The 19069-nt window shown below is 41.9% G+C and overlaps 1 protein-coding gene and 1 non-coding gene across 6 annotated transcripts in view; both read right to left on the reverse strand.

The window, feature by feature from the left end:
• Window positions 1-19069, reverse strand: part of Ep400 (E1A binding protein p400) — a 106773-nt gene that overhangs the window by 67329 nt on the left and 20375 nt on the right. For 4 of the 5 annotated variants that reach the window (XM_026783788.1, XM_026783791.1, XM_026783797.1 and 1 more), the window contains exons 3-12: window positions 17062-17152; window positions 15030-15137; window positions 14134-14519; window positions 10515-10811; window positions 9262-9447; window positions 6189-6329; window positions 5403-5481; window positions 3847-3896; window positions 3285-3342; window positions 761-850 (exon numbers count right to left, since the gene is read on the reverse strand). In XM_026783788.1, coding sequence (XP_026639589.1) covers window positions 761-850; window positions 3285-3342; window positions 3847-3896; window positions 5403-5481; window positions 6189-6329; window positions 9262-9447; window positions 10515-10811; window positions 14134-14519; window positions 15030-15137; window positions 17062-17152 — 1486 coding nt within the window. The remainder of the gene's footprint in view (window positions 1-760; window positions 851-3284; window positions 3343-3846; window positions 3897-5402; window positions 5482-6188; window positions 6330-9261; window positions 9448-10514; window positions 10812-14133; window positions 14520-15029; window positions 15138-17061; window positions 17153-19069) is intronic. The other variant, XM_026783801.1, reaches the window with a different exon arrangement.
• LOC113458348 lies at window positions 7199-7300 on the reverse strand. Its single transcript, XR_003378731.1, has one exon. It is a non-coding gene; the product is annotated as a U6 spliceosomal RNA (small nuclear RNA).

The raw sequence follows: 19069 nt of genomic DNA on the forward strand, positions 1-19069 counted from the left end.
AAGGAATTCTGTTTCTGTCTCAACAGTGGCTAGGGAGACTCACAGAGATGGGAGAAGAGAGTTCAGAAAGTGAGCCACAAAAAGTCTTAGGTCAGTTGTGATCACCAGAACAGAAGTAATTCAACAGCAGAGATAGGTTTCCTTGAATTTGGCAGCACTATGCTATTGCAAAATATTTGTTCAACTATGCAATGATGTGTTGCATTTGTTTAACTATGTAAAGATGTGCTGCATTTGTTTATGCTGCAGAGTATTTACTTAACTATGTAAAGATGTGTTGCTATTTTACCTTGCCTACATAAGGTTGGTCTAATAAAAAATTGAACAGCCAATAGTGAGGGAGGAGGTATAGATGGAGCTTCCAGGCAGGGAGAGTAAAAAGGAGGAGGAACTTAGGTTGGGGAAAGAAAGAAAAAAAGATGATAGGGAGATGCCAGGCACCAGGCAGACATGGAAGAAACAGAAGCAGGACATACAGAATGAAAGAAAGGTAAAAAGCTCAATGGCAAAACAGATGAATAGAAACAGGTTCAATTAAGTTAAAAGAGCTAGTGGGACAAGCCTAAACTAAGGCCGAGCATTCATAATTAATAGTAAGTCTCCATGTCTCTATTTGGAAGCGGGCTGGCGGTCCAAAGAAAATGATAACTACACTATGCCCCATGTACTGCTGTCATTTGTATCTGTCATTATTTTCAAATGCTCCTGTGTCTATTTAATATTTAATGAAAGTATTTTCAGTAAAATAGTGACAGCCTACCTTCTTTGGCCAGATTACAAAGTTCTGTGTGGTGGTCAACTAGCCCTTCGTGTGCTTCCTCCTCTTCAATGGTCTCTTCTTCATCTTCCACTAAAATGGTTATCATCAGAGTCAGGGACATGCAAAAAACTTTACTTGAAGTTCTCAGTAACACTAAATATTATTAGGCTTCAAAACTGTTTTATAGTTATTAAAGAAACTGAATATAAATTCTTAAAATTTTCAGGTTGATTCCAGAAAACAGCTGTTAAACAAGCAACAAACGGGAAATGTTTTCCTTTCACTTCAGCCTGTTTCTTCAATATGCAATAGACCTCACACTAGCTCAGAATGCTGGTAAAGTTCCCACCCAGTACAAAGCCCACCACAGAAAAACTACATGCATACTTCCTGGGATGCATGCTTTCTAGGAACTCATCTCTACCTACTACAAGAAGGGCAACAACCCAGACCAAATGTGTGCCCTCCCTTAGCAATCCTGTGCTTCAATAGCCATTATCTGAGACCAGCTATTACTCTTCAACCCTAAACTCTCAGAGGTAAGAGGGCTGGCCAGAAGAGCTGAACCTCCTCAGCAGCATTCTTTAGGGGCTTCTTCTCATCCGCACTAGTAGATGACCCATCTCTTCCAGAATACATGTGCATATGTGCATACACACACACATGCACATACTCTGTCCACTATCTCTACTCCATCCCCAAGTTCCTCAGTTGTTCACTATAAAACTTCTACCATTCACCAAAGTTGACAAGGCAAAAGATACACATCTACAGGCCCAGGACACAACTAGTCCTAGAAATGAACAGCCTGGTGCAACCTTACAAGACAAGCTAGACCTATGTTGGAATTTCATTCTGCCACTTCTCCTGAACTTGCTTAATAAATGAACTGGCTTAGGAGAAAGAATAGTGAAAAGGTGTGGCTGGCCATGCTGACATCACAACTGAGGACAGCCTGTGACTATGTAAGGCTGTACCAAAGAAACACAGAATTTAAGGTGACAACATTGTCAGATATCTATCAAGCAAAGCAGTTCCTAATGAGTCTAATTCCCTAAACTGACCCACTACCTAACAAGGGGATGCCTCAAAATCAGCCAGACAGTCACATTTATAGTCTACAAAGAAAATCATCTAAAATCACTAGACGTGGCTAGATGCCACCCCAAAACATCTATTCCTCAATGCTTTCTCAGTCTTCACATGTACTGCTAGCTGCACTGATGACTATGTCCTAGCCTCCCAATATCAGCAGGTAGTCAAGGGGAGAAAGACAAGTACTTAGCCTAAATCCTTCCAAGAGGACCCTTGTTTGGCTGGAGGCACCAGCATTGCTCCTGACCTCTACCTTTCTCCAGCTTCAGTGCCAACAGTCAGAGTTGTGTGGGAGGAGATGGAGAGGGACCATCTCCCAGGAGAATAGCTAAAAGAAGAGACAGAAGACTAGGACAGAGGAACAAATGGGAGAAACAAGAGCACTTTGAAGAATACCAAGTTGCTATGTAAAAGCAGGGCAATGGAACCCAAGCTCCTACTTCCTGTGAGTCACTGTCACTCATTTCTTTATCTTCTGGTGTGAAACAACCCTGACAGCTACCACACTAATAACCTGCTCAAACTCTCCCAATCAAGAATCAACCCCATACTAAAACCTAAACTGGAAGCTTACACACTGCCAGTCAAGCAGTTATTGTGCTCCTGAGACCAATGGGACCTCACTCATCTGCATCTGCTCCATACACAGCCATGTGTTTTCTCCAATACCTTAGTTCTGCTTCCTTCCTCTGTTCTTACAACTGACAACCAGGCTATCTGTTTGCAAACAAGTCAGAAGCCATGAACACAGGCTGATCTCAAGTCACTCATACTTATTACATCTGTGTTCTACCCTGAACCAAGTGCCAACATTTAAACATGACAGGTACTCCTCCTAAATATCCCAGCCTGGTGACTGTGGTAGGCAGTGAACATGTCTTCCTTCAAAAGGTACATCTCCACTAATGTACTAAGGTCAGAAAAAGACCTGGCCCTGAATCATCTCTGTGTATCCCTAAGGCTCTCCAAATGCACCTAGGTTTCCAGAGATCACAAAATAAGATACCACCAAATTGCTACAGAAACACTCCATATGTCATCTGGAGATACCAAAGGTTACTCTTTTTACTCAAAGACTCCTGGACAGGGGCTGGAGAGATGGCTCAGTGGTTAAGAGCACTGTCCGCTCTTCTAGAGGTCCTGAGTTCAATTCCCAGCAACCACATGGTGGCTCACAACCATCTGTAATGAGATCTGGTGCCCTCCTCTGGTGTGTCGGCATACATGGAGGCAGAATGTTATATATATAATAAATAAATAAATAAATCTTTTAAAAAAAAAGACTCCTGGATAAATAAAAAATAAACTTTTAACCCATTTAAAATAATAAGACCATGGTCAAAGTCAGCACAGCTGAAAATATGACAATACAGAACGCACATCCTGCTAGAGATCAAGTCCTAAAGTATCAGGGGAATAGGGAACAGACCTTCATCATCTGTCAAAGATGTGCTAGCTTTTCTTTTCCTTCCAGATAGTCCTAGATCCTGAAACAGAGTAAAAATCACAAATGTGAAATGTAACATCACAGAGTAAGATGTCAAGGTGGAAGTGTCTATTTAACAGATGTCCACTGGACAGCATCAAGGAATTTGCTGGGCAATCATGACATAAACACCAAGGAGAAGGAGTGAGGATATACATCCTTAATTACTGTATACAACTTCATCCTCTCAAATTCGCAAATTCATATCCCAAGTGAAACTACAGCTATTTTAAATGCCACTATATTTTTGTTGTTGTTGTTGTTGTGTTTTTCAAAACAGGGTTTCTCTGTGCAGCCTCTGTCCTGGAACTCAACTCTGTAGACCAGGCTGGCCTCAAACTCACAGAGATCCACCTGCCTCTGCCTCCTGAGTACTGAAATCAAAGGTGTGCACCACCACCACCCAATGCCACTGTATTTTCAAAGTGGACTAATTTCATAGCCTACTAACTTCTCTAGGAAGCCCACACTTTGTGTCAGAGAGCAAAAATAACCCTGTACTTACCAGAGCATGTTCTGGTGATGTATCAAATATCTTTAATCTGGACTCTTTCCCTAAAGACACAAAAAATAGAGTATTATCACCAAACCTGTGGCAAGATGATGCTTTTTAACTCCCTAAGTACTGTCTACTTATCTGAGCTGAGTCCTATGGCTATCAACAATCAAAGACAGGGAGTACAAATTCCACCACCTCCCCTGCAAGGTAAACCCATTCCTCTTAGTAACCCAGAACAACTGTTTTCATCTTGTGGTTCTTTCTTTTCTTCTCTCTCTCTCTCTCTCTCTCTCTCTCTCTCTCTCTCTCTCTCTCTCTCTTTTTTTTTTAATGTTTTTTTGAGTCAAGGTCTAGCTGAGTTCGGGCTGCCTTCAAATTCACATACCCCTACCTCTACCTGCTAAGCATTGGGATTCAAATTAGTGCCACTTTGTCTAGCTCTCAGTTTACAATTCTGCAACTTTAGTAATGGCCACCTCTCAGTCTGCTCCAAAAATATAAAAGGTATGAGGGTTCCTGGAGCATTCTAAGGACTAGAGAAGACAGTAAGTGCCACTCGTGTTGGTGTCTCACATGTACCTAAGTATTCAATTACTGGGGAAAAAAAAACGACTACAGAAATATCTCAGTAGTGCAAAGGCCAACCCAATTCCCAAAGGGCCCTATGCCTGACAGATAAATCAGTTGGTCTCTTTACCATCCAGAAACAGGACTTCAATTATGAAAACATTCAGAGTCGACCAACTCTGGGTTACTGACACATAGTGAAAAGAACAAAGGCGCTGAGATAAAGAACTAAACTGTTGCTGGGCCTGGTGGTTTACACCTTTTCATCCCAGCACTCAGGTGCTAGAGAACAATCTTTCCTCCTGAATTTCAGGCCAACAAGGGCAACAGAGGGAGATCCTACCCTCTCCCCACAACACTCCTTTGTGTGTGTATGTGTGTGCACAAAATAAAACAAGCAGAACAAATGTATGCAAATGGTCTCCTGTCCAATGAACTTTCTAGCCAAAACCAGGAAGGTGAACACAATATAAAAAAATGTGAAGCCTGTGTGTACATATCCTATAAGTTAAATGCTAGGCCTTACAAATGTTCTATCTAGACCTCAGAAATCTCTATATCTGAGATTCATTCATTAAGACTAGCTTTAAAAGCTTGGCAAGATGGCTCAATGGGCAAAAACACCTACCATCAAGCCTGATCATCTAAGTCCAGTCCCCAAAACTCATGATGAAAAACAAACCAAGTCTCACAAATTGTACTTAGACCTCCATAGGCATGTGGTGGCACACATTCACTCATACATATACAAAATGAATATGTAAATCTTTGAAAATATTTTAAAACTATAGGAGGACCAGAAAGATAGGTCAGACCAGTAAATCCCCTTACTGCCAAGCCTGATGGTCTGAGTTTGATCCTTAGGACCCACATGATAGGAGAGAACCACCTCTAGAAAGTTGATCTCTGACCATCTCACATGCCATGGTGCACATGTGTCTTCCCCCATCCCACACTAAATAAATAAATGTAATAAAAAAGTTTCAATATCATACCTCTTCTGGAAACTTTCTGTAAATTTAAGGCCTTTTTCCTTTTCTCTTCTAATTCTACTTGTAGTTTTATTTCTACAACCTAAATGTAAAAAGAAAAAATATATGAGTAAATAAGCAAGTCATTACGGATGTAAACTGTGCAATTCCCCACATAGCACATTAAACTCATACAATACTCATTCACAATACTTAAAGAAAAAAACTCAGTTTGGTGCTCTCCTCTTTGTTTTGTATCCTAGTCTATTCTGCTCAAATTCTATTAGGCAGTAAAAAATCTCAGTTCTTAAAAAAGTATGTAGATGGGAGCAGGTATCCTGAGACACTGCCTTCCACAGCCAAAGCACACCAACAACTACTTGACAGGCCTTCACTATATTTTCATTTCAAAGCTGCCACAGCTGCAAAGGTAAACAAAACAAAGTGGTCAGACAGGATCATGCTAAACCTTGCAAAAGACTAACAAACACAGAGTGGCAAGTGAGCACAAAGTCTCTGGATGCACACACATGAATGTTGAAGCTCGTAAGACTCTGTCCCCTGGCACACAGCCTCACAGTTTGGACACATTTGATTTTTTTGGATTCTTATTTTTACTATAAAAGTTAAAGCCAAAAGCATACATGAGGAATCAAACTGTTGTCTTCTTTCTAGAGATATGACACACGTTTTCTGGTTGGTAACAGTAAACCAAAGATGACAGGTAACCACAAAAACTGTCTACTGCACTGCCCCTCTCCCCAAGCTGAGCTGATTTTCTTTTTAGATCCTACTAATTCCAGCATTTACCTGTTCAATGTTTGACCAAAAACATTCTATTTCACGGGCAGTGGTGGCAGCGATGCGTCTCAGCCTGCTCTGCTCTTCCTTCTGCCCTCTTTCCTCACCAAGTTTCTTTTCCTCGTGATGACGGGCTACAGTTCTGACAAGCTGGGGAAAAAAAAGTTCAACAGTTTGTTGTACTCAGGCTGGCAAGATGGGTCAGCAAGTAGAGACACTTGGTACCAAGCTTAACAAGTTGAGATTGATTCCTCAAGAGCCATGTGCAATGGAAGAGTCAACTCCCAAAAGTTGTTCCCTGACCTCCACATGAATGTGCACACCTATATGAAAAAATAAAGAAGGGGGGGACAATAAAAAGAGCTCTATGCTATGCCAAGAGAAAAGGGAAATAAGGGGGAAAAAATTAAGACTTCTCAACCTAGCCTAGCCTGGCAGTAGTGGAGCACATCTTTAATCCCAGCACTCAGAGGAGGCAGAGGCAGGAGGATCACAATTTCAAGACCAGCCTGTTCCACAAAGAGTAACCATACCATAAAAAACAAAGCCACACATAATTCAATGATAGGTGCCCTCCTAGGCTCTTAGGTCTGCTAGATGAAAACATGGCTAAAAGCAAATAAATGCTGTCATTTTTTTACCTAACTTTTCTAGAACTTTACCTTACTATTTACATCTATTTTTCTCACATATGAAACTACATTTCTACTATATGACACTACAATCTTTTTTCCCTGTTTCATGTGATTAATATCTTCACATTCAACAAATACACAACATGCCTAATGGTCCATTGAGTATTTCATTGCATGAATGCAGCTAAATGTTCCTACATATGGAGATTGTTGGGTTGAGATAACTCACATTTTTCCCTAAACAAAAATAATGTTTATTTTCTTATTTTTGAGATAGGGTTTTGCTGACAAGTTTTTTGGGGGTTTTTGTTTTTTGTTTTTGTTTTTTTAACAGTAGAGTAAGTGTGTGCATATGTAGGTAGGTGCATGTGAGTGTTAATGCTCTAAAATATGGGACACTTCATGAATCTGAGTGTCATTCTTGCATAGGGCCATAATAATCTTCTCTGTATTTTATAATATGTGTTACTGAAGCAAGTAATAATTGTTTATTCTTTTTTTTTTCTTTTTGATTTTTGAGATGGTTTCTCTGTGTAACAGCCCTTTCTGTCCTGGAACTCACTTTGTAGGCAAAAATGACTCCAAATCTGCCTTGTGAGTATTGGGCTTAAAGGTGTACAATAGCCAACAGGCAAGGATTATTTTTAATTATTTTTATGTGTATGAATATTTTGCTTGCCTATATATGCAGTGCCTAAGGAGGCAAGAAAACATCAGATCCTCTGGAAATAAATTATAAACAGTTATGAACCACCATGAGGGTGGGTGCTGGGAATCAAACTAGGGTCCTCTGAAAGAGCAACCAGTACTTTTAGTATACCTGAGTTATTGATGTGGGAGTGATTTCTTATTAATAAAGAAACTGCCTAGGCCCATTTGATAGGCCAACCCTTAGGTGGGTGGAGTAAACAGAACAGGATACTGGGAGAAAGAAGCTGAGTGAGTGATTTTCACTCCCGACACAGCCACAGGTTAAGATCTTCCCTGGTAAGCCACCTCGTGGGCTACACAGATTATTAGAAATGGATTAGATCAATATGTAAGAGCTAGCCAATAAGGGGCTGAAACTAATGGACCAAGCAGTGTTTAAAAGAATACAGTTTCCGTGTAATTATTTCGGGGCATAAGCTAGCCATGTGGGCAGCCGGGTGCCAGGGACGCAGCACCGAAACTGACTTTTTTTTTTGGTTTTTCAAGACAGGGTTTCTCTGTAGTTTCAGAGCCTGTCCTGGAACTCACTCTTTAGACCAGGCTGGCCTTGAACTCACATAGATCCACCTGCCTCTGCTTCCCTCCCTGGTGCTGAGATTAGAGGCTTGCGTCATCACCGCCTAGCTCCTTTTTGTTGTTAAGATGTCTATGTATATACCTTTTTTGTTGTTGTTGTTTTTCGCAGGGTCTTAGATTGGTCTCAAATGTGCTATGAGCCAAAAATGATTTTGAACTTCTTATTCTCCTACCTCCACCCCCCAAGTCTTAGAATTCCAAATTACAAGTGTTATTTATAACCACACCTGTGTTATAAATGCTGGCAATCAAACCCAAGAACTTCAGGTATGTTAGACAAACACTCTGCCAAGTGAACTACATCTCAATCTGAAGATTTCAATTTATTTTAGGAGACAAGGTTTTACTATATAGCTCTGGCTGACCTGAAACTCACAAAATAGATCAGGCTGGCTTTGAAGTCACGGAGTTCTACCTGCCTCTGCCTCCCAAAAACAGGGATTAAGGTTGTGACCCACCATATCTGGCTTAAGATTTTACTTTAAAGAATTTTTTTCATGTGCTTGCATGTTTTCCCTGAATGTATATATGTGTACCTGTGGGTGTCTGTTACCCTCAGAGCCAGAGGAAAGTGTCAGAATCCCTTAAACTTGAGTTATAGATGGTTTGGGTACCCATGTGGATTTGGGAACTGAACTCAAGTCCTCTAAAAGAGCAACAAATGCTCTTAACCACTGAACCATCTCTGCAGACCAAAATTCTATTTTTAGATATCATTCTGTATTCCCAATGAAAATACTCTATGTACTTGCCTGTATCAGCTCCAAAAAGTAACTCATTCAACACAGAGCACATACCAATAATCACTGTCTACCTCATCTGAGATAGAAAAAGCACTCAACTACAATGAGACCAGGCACTAGTGTCTCACCAACTCTCATGGCTTCCCTGAAAGCTCTCCTGGAAGCTGGTGTTTGTTTCTCCCTGTCCCAGTGAGAAGGAAGGGTAGATGTAGGCTTAATGTGCAGAGCTGACCCCTCACTAATGCCTATGAATTCTGTGCTGTTCTTCAGCCTACCTACCCTACCCCACCAGCCAGTGCCTCCTGAGTGCTAGGAGTAAGGTCATGTGACACCACCATTTAAGGTATGTGCCTGGCTCACTTACAGCAATTTAAATCTCAACTACTCTAAAAGGCACAAAGCATGTTTCAAACCTACCTTCTTAGCAGCAGCCAACTTCCACCTCCGCTCCTGGGCAAAGTCTGTGGCCATCCACTGCATCTCTTCCAGCAGGTAGTCCCAATGAGATTTAGGGCGTGGAGCTTCTTGAAGCTTTGGCAGCCGCCTTAGGGACCACAAGCCTTCCTTCCTTAAATCTGCTATTCGCTGATGGATCTGGTTTTCCTGTAAGGAACATGGATGTGGGGGGTAAGGGTCAGCATGTAATTAAATGTACTCTGCTAAACACTATTGTGTCAGCATGTAATTAAATGTACTCTGCTAAACCCTACTGTGTCAGCATGTAATTAAATGTACTCTGCTAAACCCTACTGTGTCGAGCTCAGGAACTGAAAGAGAGAGACTCAAAGAGGTCACCGTTCAAGGTAAGTGTTCACACAGGTTAAGTGGCTCTAGAAGAATACCATAGAGTCAGATTCTCTCAGACACCATCAAGGAAGCCAAGCAGTAGTGATCCTGCTGTCTCTAAAGAGCAAAATAAAATGGCCCAGATATAAACTCAGTAGTAAAGAAACAACCTAGCATCCCAAGGCCCTGGGTTCAAGCCCCGAGAGCCACCAGAAAAAGAAGAAAAAAGTTAAAATGAAACCAAAAGGACCAATGTTTACACCAAAAAAAATCAAAGTGTGTACAAGGGAAACAACAATGCCAGGAATTTGCTTTACAACAACCAGGAAGAAGAAAGAAAAAAAAAATCAATGAAGACTAGCCACAGAGCTAACATCAAACTAGACAAAGAGAAGCATTTAGTTTATGTCAATCAAATATAATGTGTGCTTCTTTAAACTCCTGATAAAACTGAACAAAACAGTCCTCCAAAAAGAACTAAGTACTACGTGCTGGGCATTGCCTCTTGAGGATGTGGCTCCTGACACTCCTCCCTGACTCCCACCTTCAGGCATGACTGGACAAAAATCAGTCCACCATGGTCAACTTCACCACAAGGCAAAGACGTCCACGAGTCTACTTTGTGCAGAAAAGGCTGCATTATTTAGTCCCAGTCCTGGTTTCTAATGATCATAAACCAAGTACTCAGTCCTAAACTATCACAGCCTTTAAATAAGGAAATATATATCACAAACCAGAATACAAGATGAATTCTGGCTATTTTGTATGATGACATAAGTCTTTATTTTGTTCAGTTACTCAAGATCTCCCAAACCCAGGCTAGCCTAGAAAACAAGAAGATTCCCCCAAACAAATAGGCTCTGTACTTGCCTAGGCACACTTACCAGTGTTATCTGTTCGGCCAGCTTATCCTGAGAACCATCCTGGGATGAGGCTGCATTCTGAGCAGGACTCTGTGGCTTGGGGGGAGCTGACACTGCTGCCCCTGGAGACCGGGAAGTGATGGGAGACAGAGCCTTGCTGGTAGCAGTAGAGGGTCTGTTCACTGGTGAAGAACGAGCAGACGAGGGTCCAGGGCCTGAGCCACTCACAGGTACAAGGGATGAGGAAGAGGAGGAAGTGGGCAGAGACCGCTGGCAGGGCTGGGCAGAGTCCAGGGGGGGCCTGGTCGATGCCACTGTCTAGTGGGCAGAAGACAAGTGAACCAGGGTCAGGACAAGGCTTCCACAGGTTCAGAGTGCCCAAACGGCAGAGAACTCAGTCAACACAAGCCAGCACAGTCAATGCCTTCCTCTCTATGGCAACACATGCACACAAAATTAATCCTATCACAAACCACAGGCTAGATGATGTCCAATAAATTGTTGTACTGCAAAGAACCTAACAAAAGCTCCATTATAAATTGTACTTTAGTACCTTGGTATATTATCTCAGAGCTCATGGAAGCTTTCTTCTTCTCCGGGTTTTTTCTCTTACTTTTAAAAGATAATTTAATTTTTTTTCCCTTAAAAAAAAACAAAAAACAAAAAAACAAAACAAAACCTTGACTATAAAGCCTAAGTATCTTCCTGCTTCAGCCTTCTGAGGGCTGGGGTTATAGATACGCACCATCATATGCAGGTTTTATTCCTTGCATGTTTGGAAGGTGGTGCTGTTTTCTTAATTTCTTGTAATAATTTTGGATCTGATTGGCAAGTTTTATTTTTTTTATTTATGCAGAACTAAAATTTGTATTATATAAGAAAGGAAAGGCAGTTGCTTTGATCATGAAGGCACATCTTTTTTTAAAGATTAATTTTTTTTATTATATATTCAATATTCTGCCTGCATGCAACCCTGTGGGCCAGAACAGGGCACCATTACAGATGGTTATGAGCCACCATGTGGTTGCTGGGAATTGAACTCAAGACCTCTGAAAGAGCAGACAGTGCTCTTATCCTCTGAAGCCCTCTCGCCAGAGCCTTGTGTTATATTTTCATGTAACAATATCACTCAAATGTCAAATGAGCTTATTATTTTTATGTATACTATTTAGAGACAAGATCTCAATATTGTAGCTTAAGCTGTCCTTGAACTCTCCATTCTCCTGCCTCACCTCTGGAGTGCCAGGATTATAGGCCAGTACCACCAAGTCCCAGCTTGGCTTCTTGCATCTTTTTAACAAATCCATGTATGTCTTTTATTGCAGGAAGGCTAGAGAGATAGGAAACCTTTCTGTACTGTCCAGAAGCCATTCTCACAAAAGGGGCCTCAACCCCAACAAGTCTGTGTGAAATTCTCCTAGGAGCCCAGAGAGGAGGTCACTTAGAAAGAGGTGAAGGGCAAGGCTAGATTGGCAGGAAGGCCAGTCAGACCCACAATCCTAAAATGTTAACAATGACTCCCACAGGTGTCTACCTCAGGGGCCCAGAAGTCACAGTAGGTACATACATAAAGAAATAAAGCTTTATTCGAATATAGTCACCTCATAAATTATCTGGAGCTATGTTTTCAGGAACAAAGCTAAGGGACTGACAGAGCAGAATGGCCTGCAAAGCCAAAAGATTCTCCTATGGCCCTTTACAGAAAACAGGGGCTAATCCCAGCCCAACTCATCATAAACAAGGGTCTCTCCCACCAAACTGAAGATTGACCTGTGGGCCTCAGGCAAGTCTACTTAACTTTCTTTTCACTTTTGCAATGGGATCTAAGTTGGCCAAGACAGCCTTGAATATGCAATCATCCTGCCTCAACCTCCCAAGTAGCTGGGATTACAGACCTGTGTTACGAGGTCTAACTAGTAGTGAGTGTCTATAGATTTATCGTTTCTTTTTTTTTTTTAAGATTTTAAATTATTTTGCATGTGTATGTGTCTCTGTGTGGGTATGTATGCACACTTGGGTATAGGGAAGACCCTTAGAAGTCACAAGAGGATGACAGAACCTCTGGGACTGGTCTTACAAGGGGTCATAAATCACCCAATGTGGATGTTGGGAACTGAACTCAGGCCCTCTGCAAGAGTAGTAGTATGTGTGCTCTTAGCCTCTGAGTCATCTCTCCAACCCTGGACAGTTTCTTAAAAGCCATTTACCATAGCTGATCCTTTGTTTGTTTGTTTGCTTTTGTTGTTGTTATTTTTTCCAGACAGGGTTTCTCTGTGTAGCACTGGCTGTCCTGGAACACCCTCTGTAGACCAGGCTGTCCTAGCTGATCCACTTAACAACAAAGGCAGGAAACAAAGGTAAAAACCACAATGCTGTCTAAGTGAGGACTGTGGCTGCAAAAGAAGGACGATCACTCTCTAGAAAGCAAAGCCTGGTGTAATGGTGTGTGCCTTTAATCCCAGCATTTAGGAGAGGGAGGCAGGTGAGTTCAAGGCCAGCCTGGTCTACTGAGTGAGTTCCAGTACAGCCAGGATTGTTGTACAGAGAAACCCTGTCTTGGAGGGGGAAAAAAGAGAGAGAAAGCCATGGGGACAGAGTCTAGTGGTCCTGGGGGCAATCACCTTCCTTCCCTAAACAAGTGTGTGGGAAGTTTCCATACCTGCCTACCTCAAAGCTCTAGAATAACCCAAGACACTTGCCACTAAGATGATAACATGTCAAGTTTTTAACCTTATGGCTTGAACTTCTCATGAAATAGGAGTAGCAAATTCCACTGCACAAAGTTACTGGGTAGAGAAATTACCCCCAGTGACATTCACACCACAGCACATGGTAGTCAGTATAGATTGTTCTTCCTTTTCTGTGTCCATCTGTGTTAAGCCTTTGCTATAAATCCTAACTGGAACTCAAACTCTTCTGAGAAGCTCCCTTATTAATGAGAGAAGTGACAGCAGAGGGGTCCAGTATTCGCTGACTCCCATCTATGCGCTAAAGCTGGTGTACCTGCCATGCTGCACAGTCTCAATGGACTTCAGGAGTGGGAGAAAGCACTCACAAACCCACATAGGTGTAAAGTCAGTGAGGAGAAGTGGCATCCTCAACACTAGAACAGGCACAGTGCCATCACACTGGTGGAATTTATCATATTAAAAAAAAAGGAAAAGGAGGCCGCAAAGGAGGAAGCCTAGCTGATGGTGAAGATCATAGCTTCACCCTTGAACAAAGCTGGAGTCAACTCTAAATTATCACTTCATTGATGTCTCTTTGGGTCAATCCCACAATTTTTAAAACTGGTAAAATTGATCACCACATAAGGTTTCCCAGAGGACCAAATGGGATGACAAGTACAACATGCTCCAAATATCATGAGACTTAACAGGTCAAGGCTCCTCTACTAAAAGCAACAATAATAATGATTTTCTATTACTTTAATGATTGTTATACAGAGCCAAATAGAATTAATTTGCAATTGCTACAATAACCAACTGTGCTAAGGAAGGCAAGTAAAGCTGCTTCAAGGAATGTGCTGGTTCAGTGCAGACCATACTACCAAATACCTAAACTGCAGGCCATCTTTGCAGACAGCTTCCTCTTTTCTTCTGCACCTCATTAGTCAAAACAGCCAATGTCCACAGAGTACCTGGGTCTGGGAAGAAAGCTGAGAGGTCTGCATCTGTGCCTTCCCGGTCATCGGAACATGGAGGGTCGGCTGGGCAGGCTGTGGAGAAGGAGCAGCAAGCTGGCTAGGCAGGGGGGCAGGGATGGGGGCATTCAGCTGTGGAGTCTTCACTGGGATTTGGAGCTGAGTTGGAGTTTCCACCATCTGTGACTGCTGTGAAAACTGTAAGGTGGAAGAGAGAGCTGTGGCTGGGACAGTGGCTGGGGGAAGCCTCGCAGGGAGCTGTGGTGGTGGGGTGTGCAAGCTGGCTGCATTCTGCACAGGAGGCCCTGTGGAAGGGTCATACTGCTGTTGGCTCTGCTTCTGTCCAGTGAGTTGTGTAGCCTGAGGAGTTGGGGGCATCCCTCCTGCAAAATAAAAAAATAAATAAAAACCCAAAGCAATAATCTCAGTGCACAGCAGCTTCCATCAAGTGACTCACAAGGACTCAGACTGGACATCCTGCTGCTCACATGAGAACTTTTAACACTCAAAATGGTAGTGTCCTAGAGCAGACCTAAGGTCAGAATGAGCACACACAGAAGGAAGGAATGCACCCACCTATTGCAAGTTAGTACTAAGCAAAACGAGCATCAAATAACCACAGGGCACCTGACAGCAGTAGGCATAAGGAACACAGAAATAAAATCACTTGGAAGTACAATGTGGAGATGTGTGACTCCCACTAGAAGGGCAAGAACCTATCGCTAGGGGCTTTCTCATACTGAGTTGACTGAGATGCAGAAACATGTCCCCACATGGGAAATTCTATGTCCAGTACAGTCCCTTAACTGCATGGTCCCAATGTGGGCCGGGCTCTAGGTTTTGGGCGTTCCCTCATGACAAACTAAGAGTGCTGCTCTACTGCTGGGTCTTACCTTGGACTGTCGGCATTAACTGCTGCAGAGGGACTCCTGCATTCACCCCTGGATGCTGGAAAACTACCCCTGGATGACCCACTTCAAGACGAGGTCTCTTAGACTGCTCTAGAATAATTTTCAAGAAAGGTGTCGTTTCATATAAAAATAAAACCACAGAAATAGTAGGAAAAAAAACAAATGTAAATGTTTTTATAGTCTTTGAAAAGGGAAGCCCTCCTACGCTATAAGGGACAAGACTGACACAGTTCCATTAAAAATCTGAAAGCACAAAGAAAAGCATCATACAAAGGTCAAAGGACAAGCAACACATGACTGGCAGAGGCTCACTTCATCATTCTCAAAGCACTCACAAGTAACATGAAAAGTTTCAATGACTAGGACAATTGACAGAGAACATCAATGGCAAGCCAGGGACAGGTTCACAAACGGTTAATGAGCAATAAAAGAAAAGCTCCTGTGCACCCTTACTCAGAATCAGACATCCACATCCAAACAAGAGGTGTGACTTCAGCCTCAGGTCGGACTACCAAACATTAAAAGATTTATCAAAATAAGGAAAATGGACAGAGAGAGACAGAAACTCTTGACAGCTGTGGAACTGGACACGCCTACTCGCAGGCAGTCTGAGAGCAGCACTACATATCACTCTTCTGGACCTGGCAGCTCCTTCAAATCAGCTACCAGATATATCAAATGAACATTTCAGACAATATGTCAAGTCTCTGCTCATTCTGGCAGAAAGTCAGAACAAAACAAAAACCAAAAAAGTGTAGTAATAAACATGGAAGACTAGCAAAGAGTGATAAAAATCAGCCATCTGCCAGGCGGTGGTGGTGCACATCTTAATAATCCCAGCACTTGGTAAGCAAAGGCAGGCAGATCTCTGAGTTTAAAGCCAGCCTGGTCTACAAAGTGAGTTCCAGGACAGCCAGGGCTACACAGGGAAACCGTGTCTCAAAAAAGCCAAAAAAAAAAAAAAAAAAAAGTCATTTGTCAGGCTGGAGAGATAGCTCAGTGGTTAAGAGCATTGCCTGCTCTTCCAAAGGTCCTAAGTTCAATTCCCGGCAACCACATGGTGGCTCACAACCATCTGTAATGAGGTCTGGTACCCTCTTCTGGCTTGCAGAATATTGTATACATGACAAATAAATAAATATTAAAAAAAAAAGTCATTTGTCCAAAGCCATGTGTAGTGTGGCACACACCTGTAAACCCAACATTGGAAAGCCAGAAGTGGGAGGTTTTCTCCACGTTCAAGGACAGCCTAAGCTACACGAAGAGTTCCAGGCCAGTCAGATCTCATGATAGAGTATCTTTCAAAGAAAAAAAAATTCATCCACATAGTGAAACATGGTGAAGATACTGGAAGATTCAGATGCATTGCCTGGGAAAGTGACCTATTAAGGTTATTTTTTTAAAAGTAACTCTATCTTTGTGTTTACGTCTTAGTTTTTTCAGAATAACTCAGACGTATAAAAATTTTAAGTATACACTGAAGAATGTCTGTGATAATCACAACATACTGACAGTGACCCCCTGATGGGACTGCAGAAGAAGCAGGCATCAGGGCAGAGGCAGCTATGTGTCACCTTCTGAACTACCTGTGCCTCTCACATTAAAAAGAGAAAAAAGTGCCAGACAGTGGTGGCACACACTATTAATCCCAGCACTGGTGAGGCAGGGGCAGGAGGATTTCTATGAATTTCAAGCCAGCCAATGCTACATTGAGAAACCCTGTCTTTAAGAAAAAAATTTGGGGAGAGGGAGAAAAAGGGGTATGGTCATTTAAAAAATAGCTTCCGAAGGTGATTATGCAGTTCCAACAGTGAGTCATACTGGCTGTTTAAGGGAAAGCAGATGGAATGTGCAGAATTAATGAAGTTTCTAATTCCAATACAAATAAAAACTTATGCAAATATTTTAGCTGATAATAACCAAAAGAAAAATTAACTTAAAAAGTAGAAATTAAGTTCTTTAGAAACATGTGGTAACTAAACCACCACTGCATTGTTGGCCACACCGGGCATACCTGTAGATGGCATCACCTGCTGCCTCTTAAAGGGGTCGGCTTCTGTGGCACTGCCAGCCCCCACCACGAGACTCCCAGTCAGAGCTTGGTGCTAAAAAAATGAAAAGCAGTAAGATTCTTATTGTTATAGCCATCAGAAGAACGACACACACCACACCACCATATCTATTCCAAACACTGACCTCTCTCCCTTTAATAAAGAGGCTGCTACTACCTACCCATCATCTTTAAACACACATATATAATGTACATTTATATATTAGAAATACTGTAAGATTCTAACTTACCTCTTAGGAGAAAAAAAAGAGGACTGGTAAAGACCTATTATTCTGGTTTTAAATGGAATTTCAAATCATCACCAATCTACAAGCTTCAAAACTAGTTTTAAGTACTGACTGACAACAAAAGAGTTGATCAAGACCTAGGAAACCTTACTTTTAGTTGTGAGGCTACAGCTTGGTTGACCTACATTCATACTACCTGGCCCAATTTCACACCAAAAAAAATTAGTAACAAAGGGAAAAATACAGGTGCCTTCCTACTGGGGATCAAACCTAATAAAAAACAATCTATCCAGAATCTTCAAGATGATGTTTTTTGATTACCACCCCCATCTCTCTCTCTGTGTATATATAAACAAATATATAGTCATATATTTTTCATTTGCATATACACATACACAGATGTGTGTCTACATATATATCTATGTATGTGTATATACAAATGAAATATATGTTAGTTAAATAAGGCTTAAATAAAGCAGAGGAACTCAATCTGTATGAGTTTTATGGTTTTAACTAGGTGCATCTGACATTATAGAGAAGGCAGAACTATGAGGACACAAGATAGTCAGTGGTTACAAGGAGTGGGTGGGAGGGATGGGTAGAATGCAGCACACTTTATATGATCGTGGCAGTCTAAACCTGTAAAGCACTGAAACAAGAGGGAGCCCCAGTGTATACTACAAACTCTGGATGACAATAATGTCCACGCACGATCAGGAACAAGTGAACCCCTGTGGGCAATGTCGACAGAAGTCAGGTTACACATGTGGGAAGACAGGGAAAAGGGGATTTAGATCATCTCTGTACCTTATTTCTGTTCTGCTATAAACCAAAAGCTGCCCTAAAATAAATAGTCAAGCTTGGTGTACACATCTTTAATCCTAGCAATCACAAGGCAGAGGCAGGTAGATCACTGTGAGTTGATGCCAGCCTAGTCTACACAGTGAGTTCTAGGCCAGCCAGGGATACAGAGTGAGGCCGTGATACACAGTGAGGCCTTATTTAAAAACAATTTTTAGAAGACCTTTAAACTAAGAGGAGAAACTCCTACCTATAACGCCAGCACCCAGGAAGCAGAAACAAAAGGATCTCTCTAAGTTGGAGGCCAGCTAAGGATACATAATGAGACTCTCTAATTAAAAAACAAAACAAAAACAAAAAAAGATAAAAAACTATAAAAGCATAATTTCCTGAAAAGCTATTGACATGTCACTTCACAAAAAGAGCAATGAACTGAATCTTGGTCAGCAAAGACTTCACTGAGCACTACCCCTGCCATCTAAGCACGTCCCTAACAGCAGCACTGCCCAGTAGATATAGGTTATGGGATTTATCTCTAAAAGATTTGGTTCTTCCAATTTAAACACCAAAGTTACGGGTGCTAATCAAAAGACTACATGCATGAACTACTGAACTAAGTGCCTCGAGGCCTAGAAAGAGACTGGGTTTGGCCCCTGTAGCCCACACTACAGAATATAGGTTCACCAATAACAGGAGGCACAGTGAACACAGAGGTGCCCTGTTCATATTTAATAAAGACAGGTGGAAGAGAGAGAGCAGGAGACCGAGTGTGCTGGCTAGTCTCATGTCAACATAAGCTAGAGTTATCTGAAAGGAGGGAACCTCAATTAAGAAATGCATCTATAGCTGGGCGGTGGTGGCGCACGCCTTTAATCCCAGCACTCGGGAGGCAGAGGCAGGCGGATCTCTGTGAGTTCGAAACC

Source organism: Microtus ochrogaster, chromosome 2 (genome assembly GCF_000317375.1).
Source record: "Microtus ochrogaster isolate Prairie Vole_2 chromosome 2, MicOch1.0, whole genome shotgun sequence".
NCBI classification, from domain to species: Eukaryota; Metazoa; Chordata; class Mammalia; order Rodentia; family Cricetidae; genus Microtus; species Microtus ochrogaster.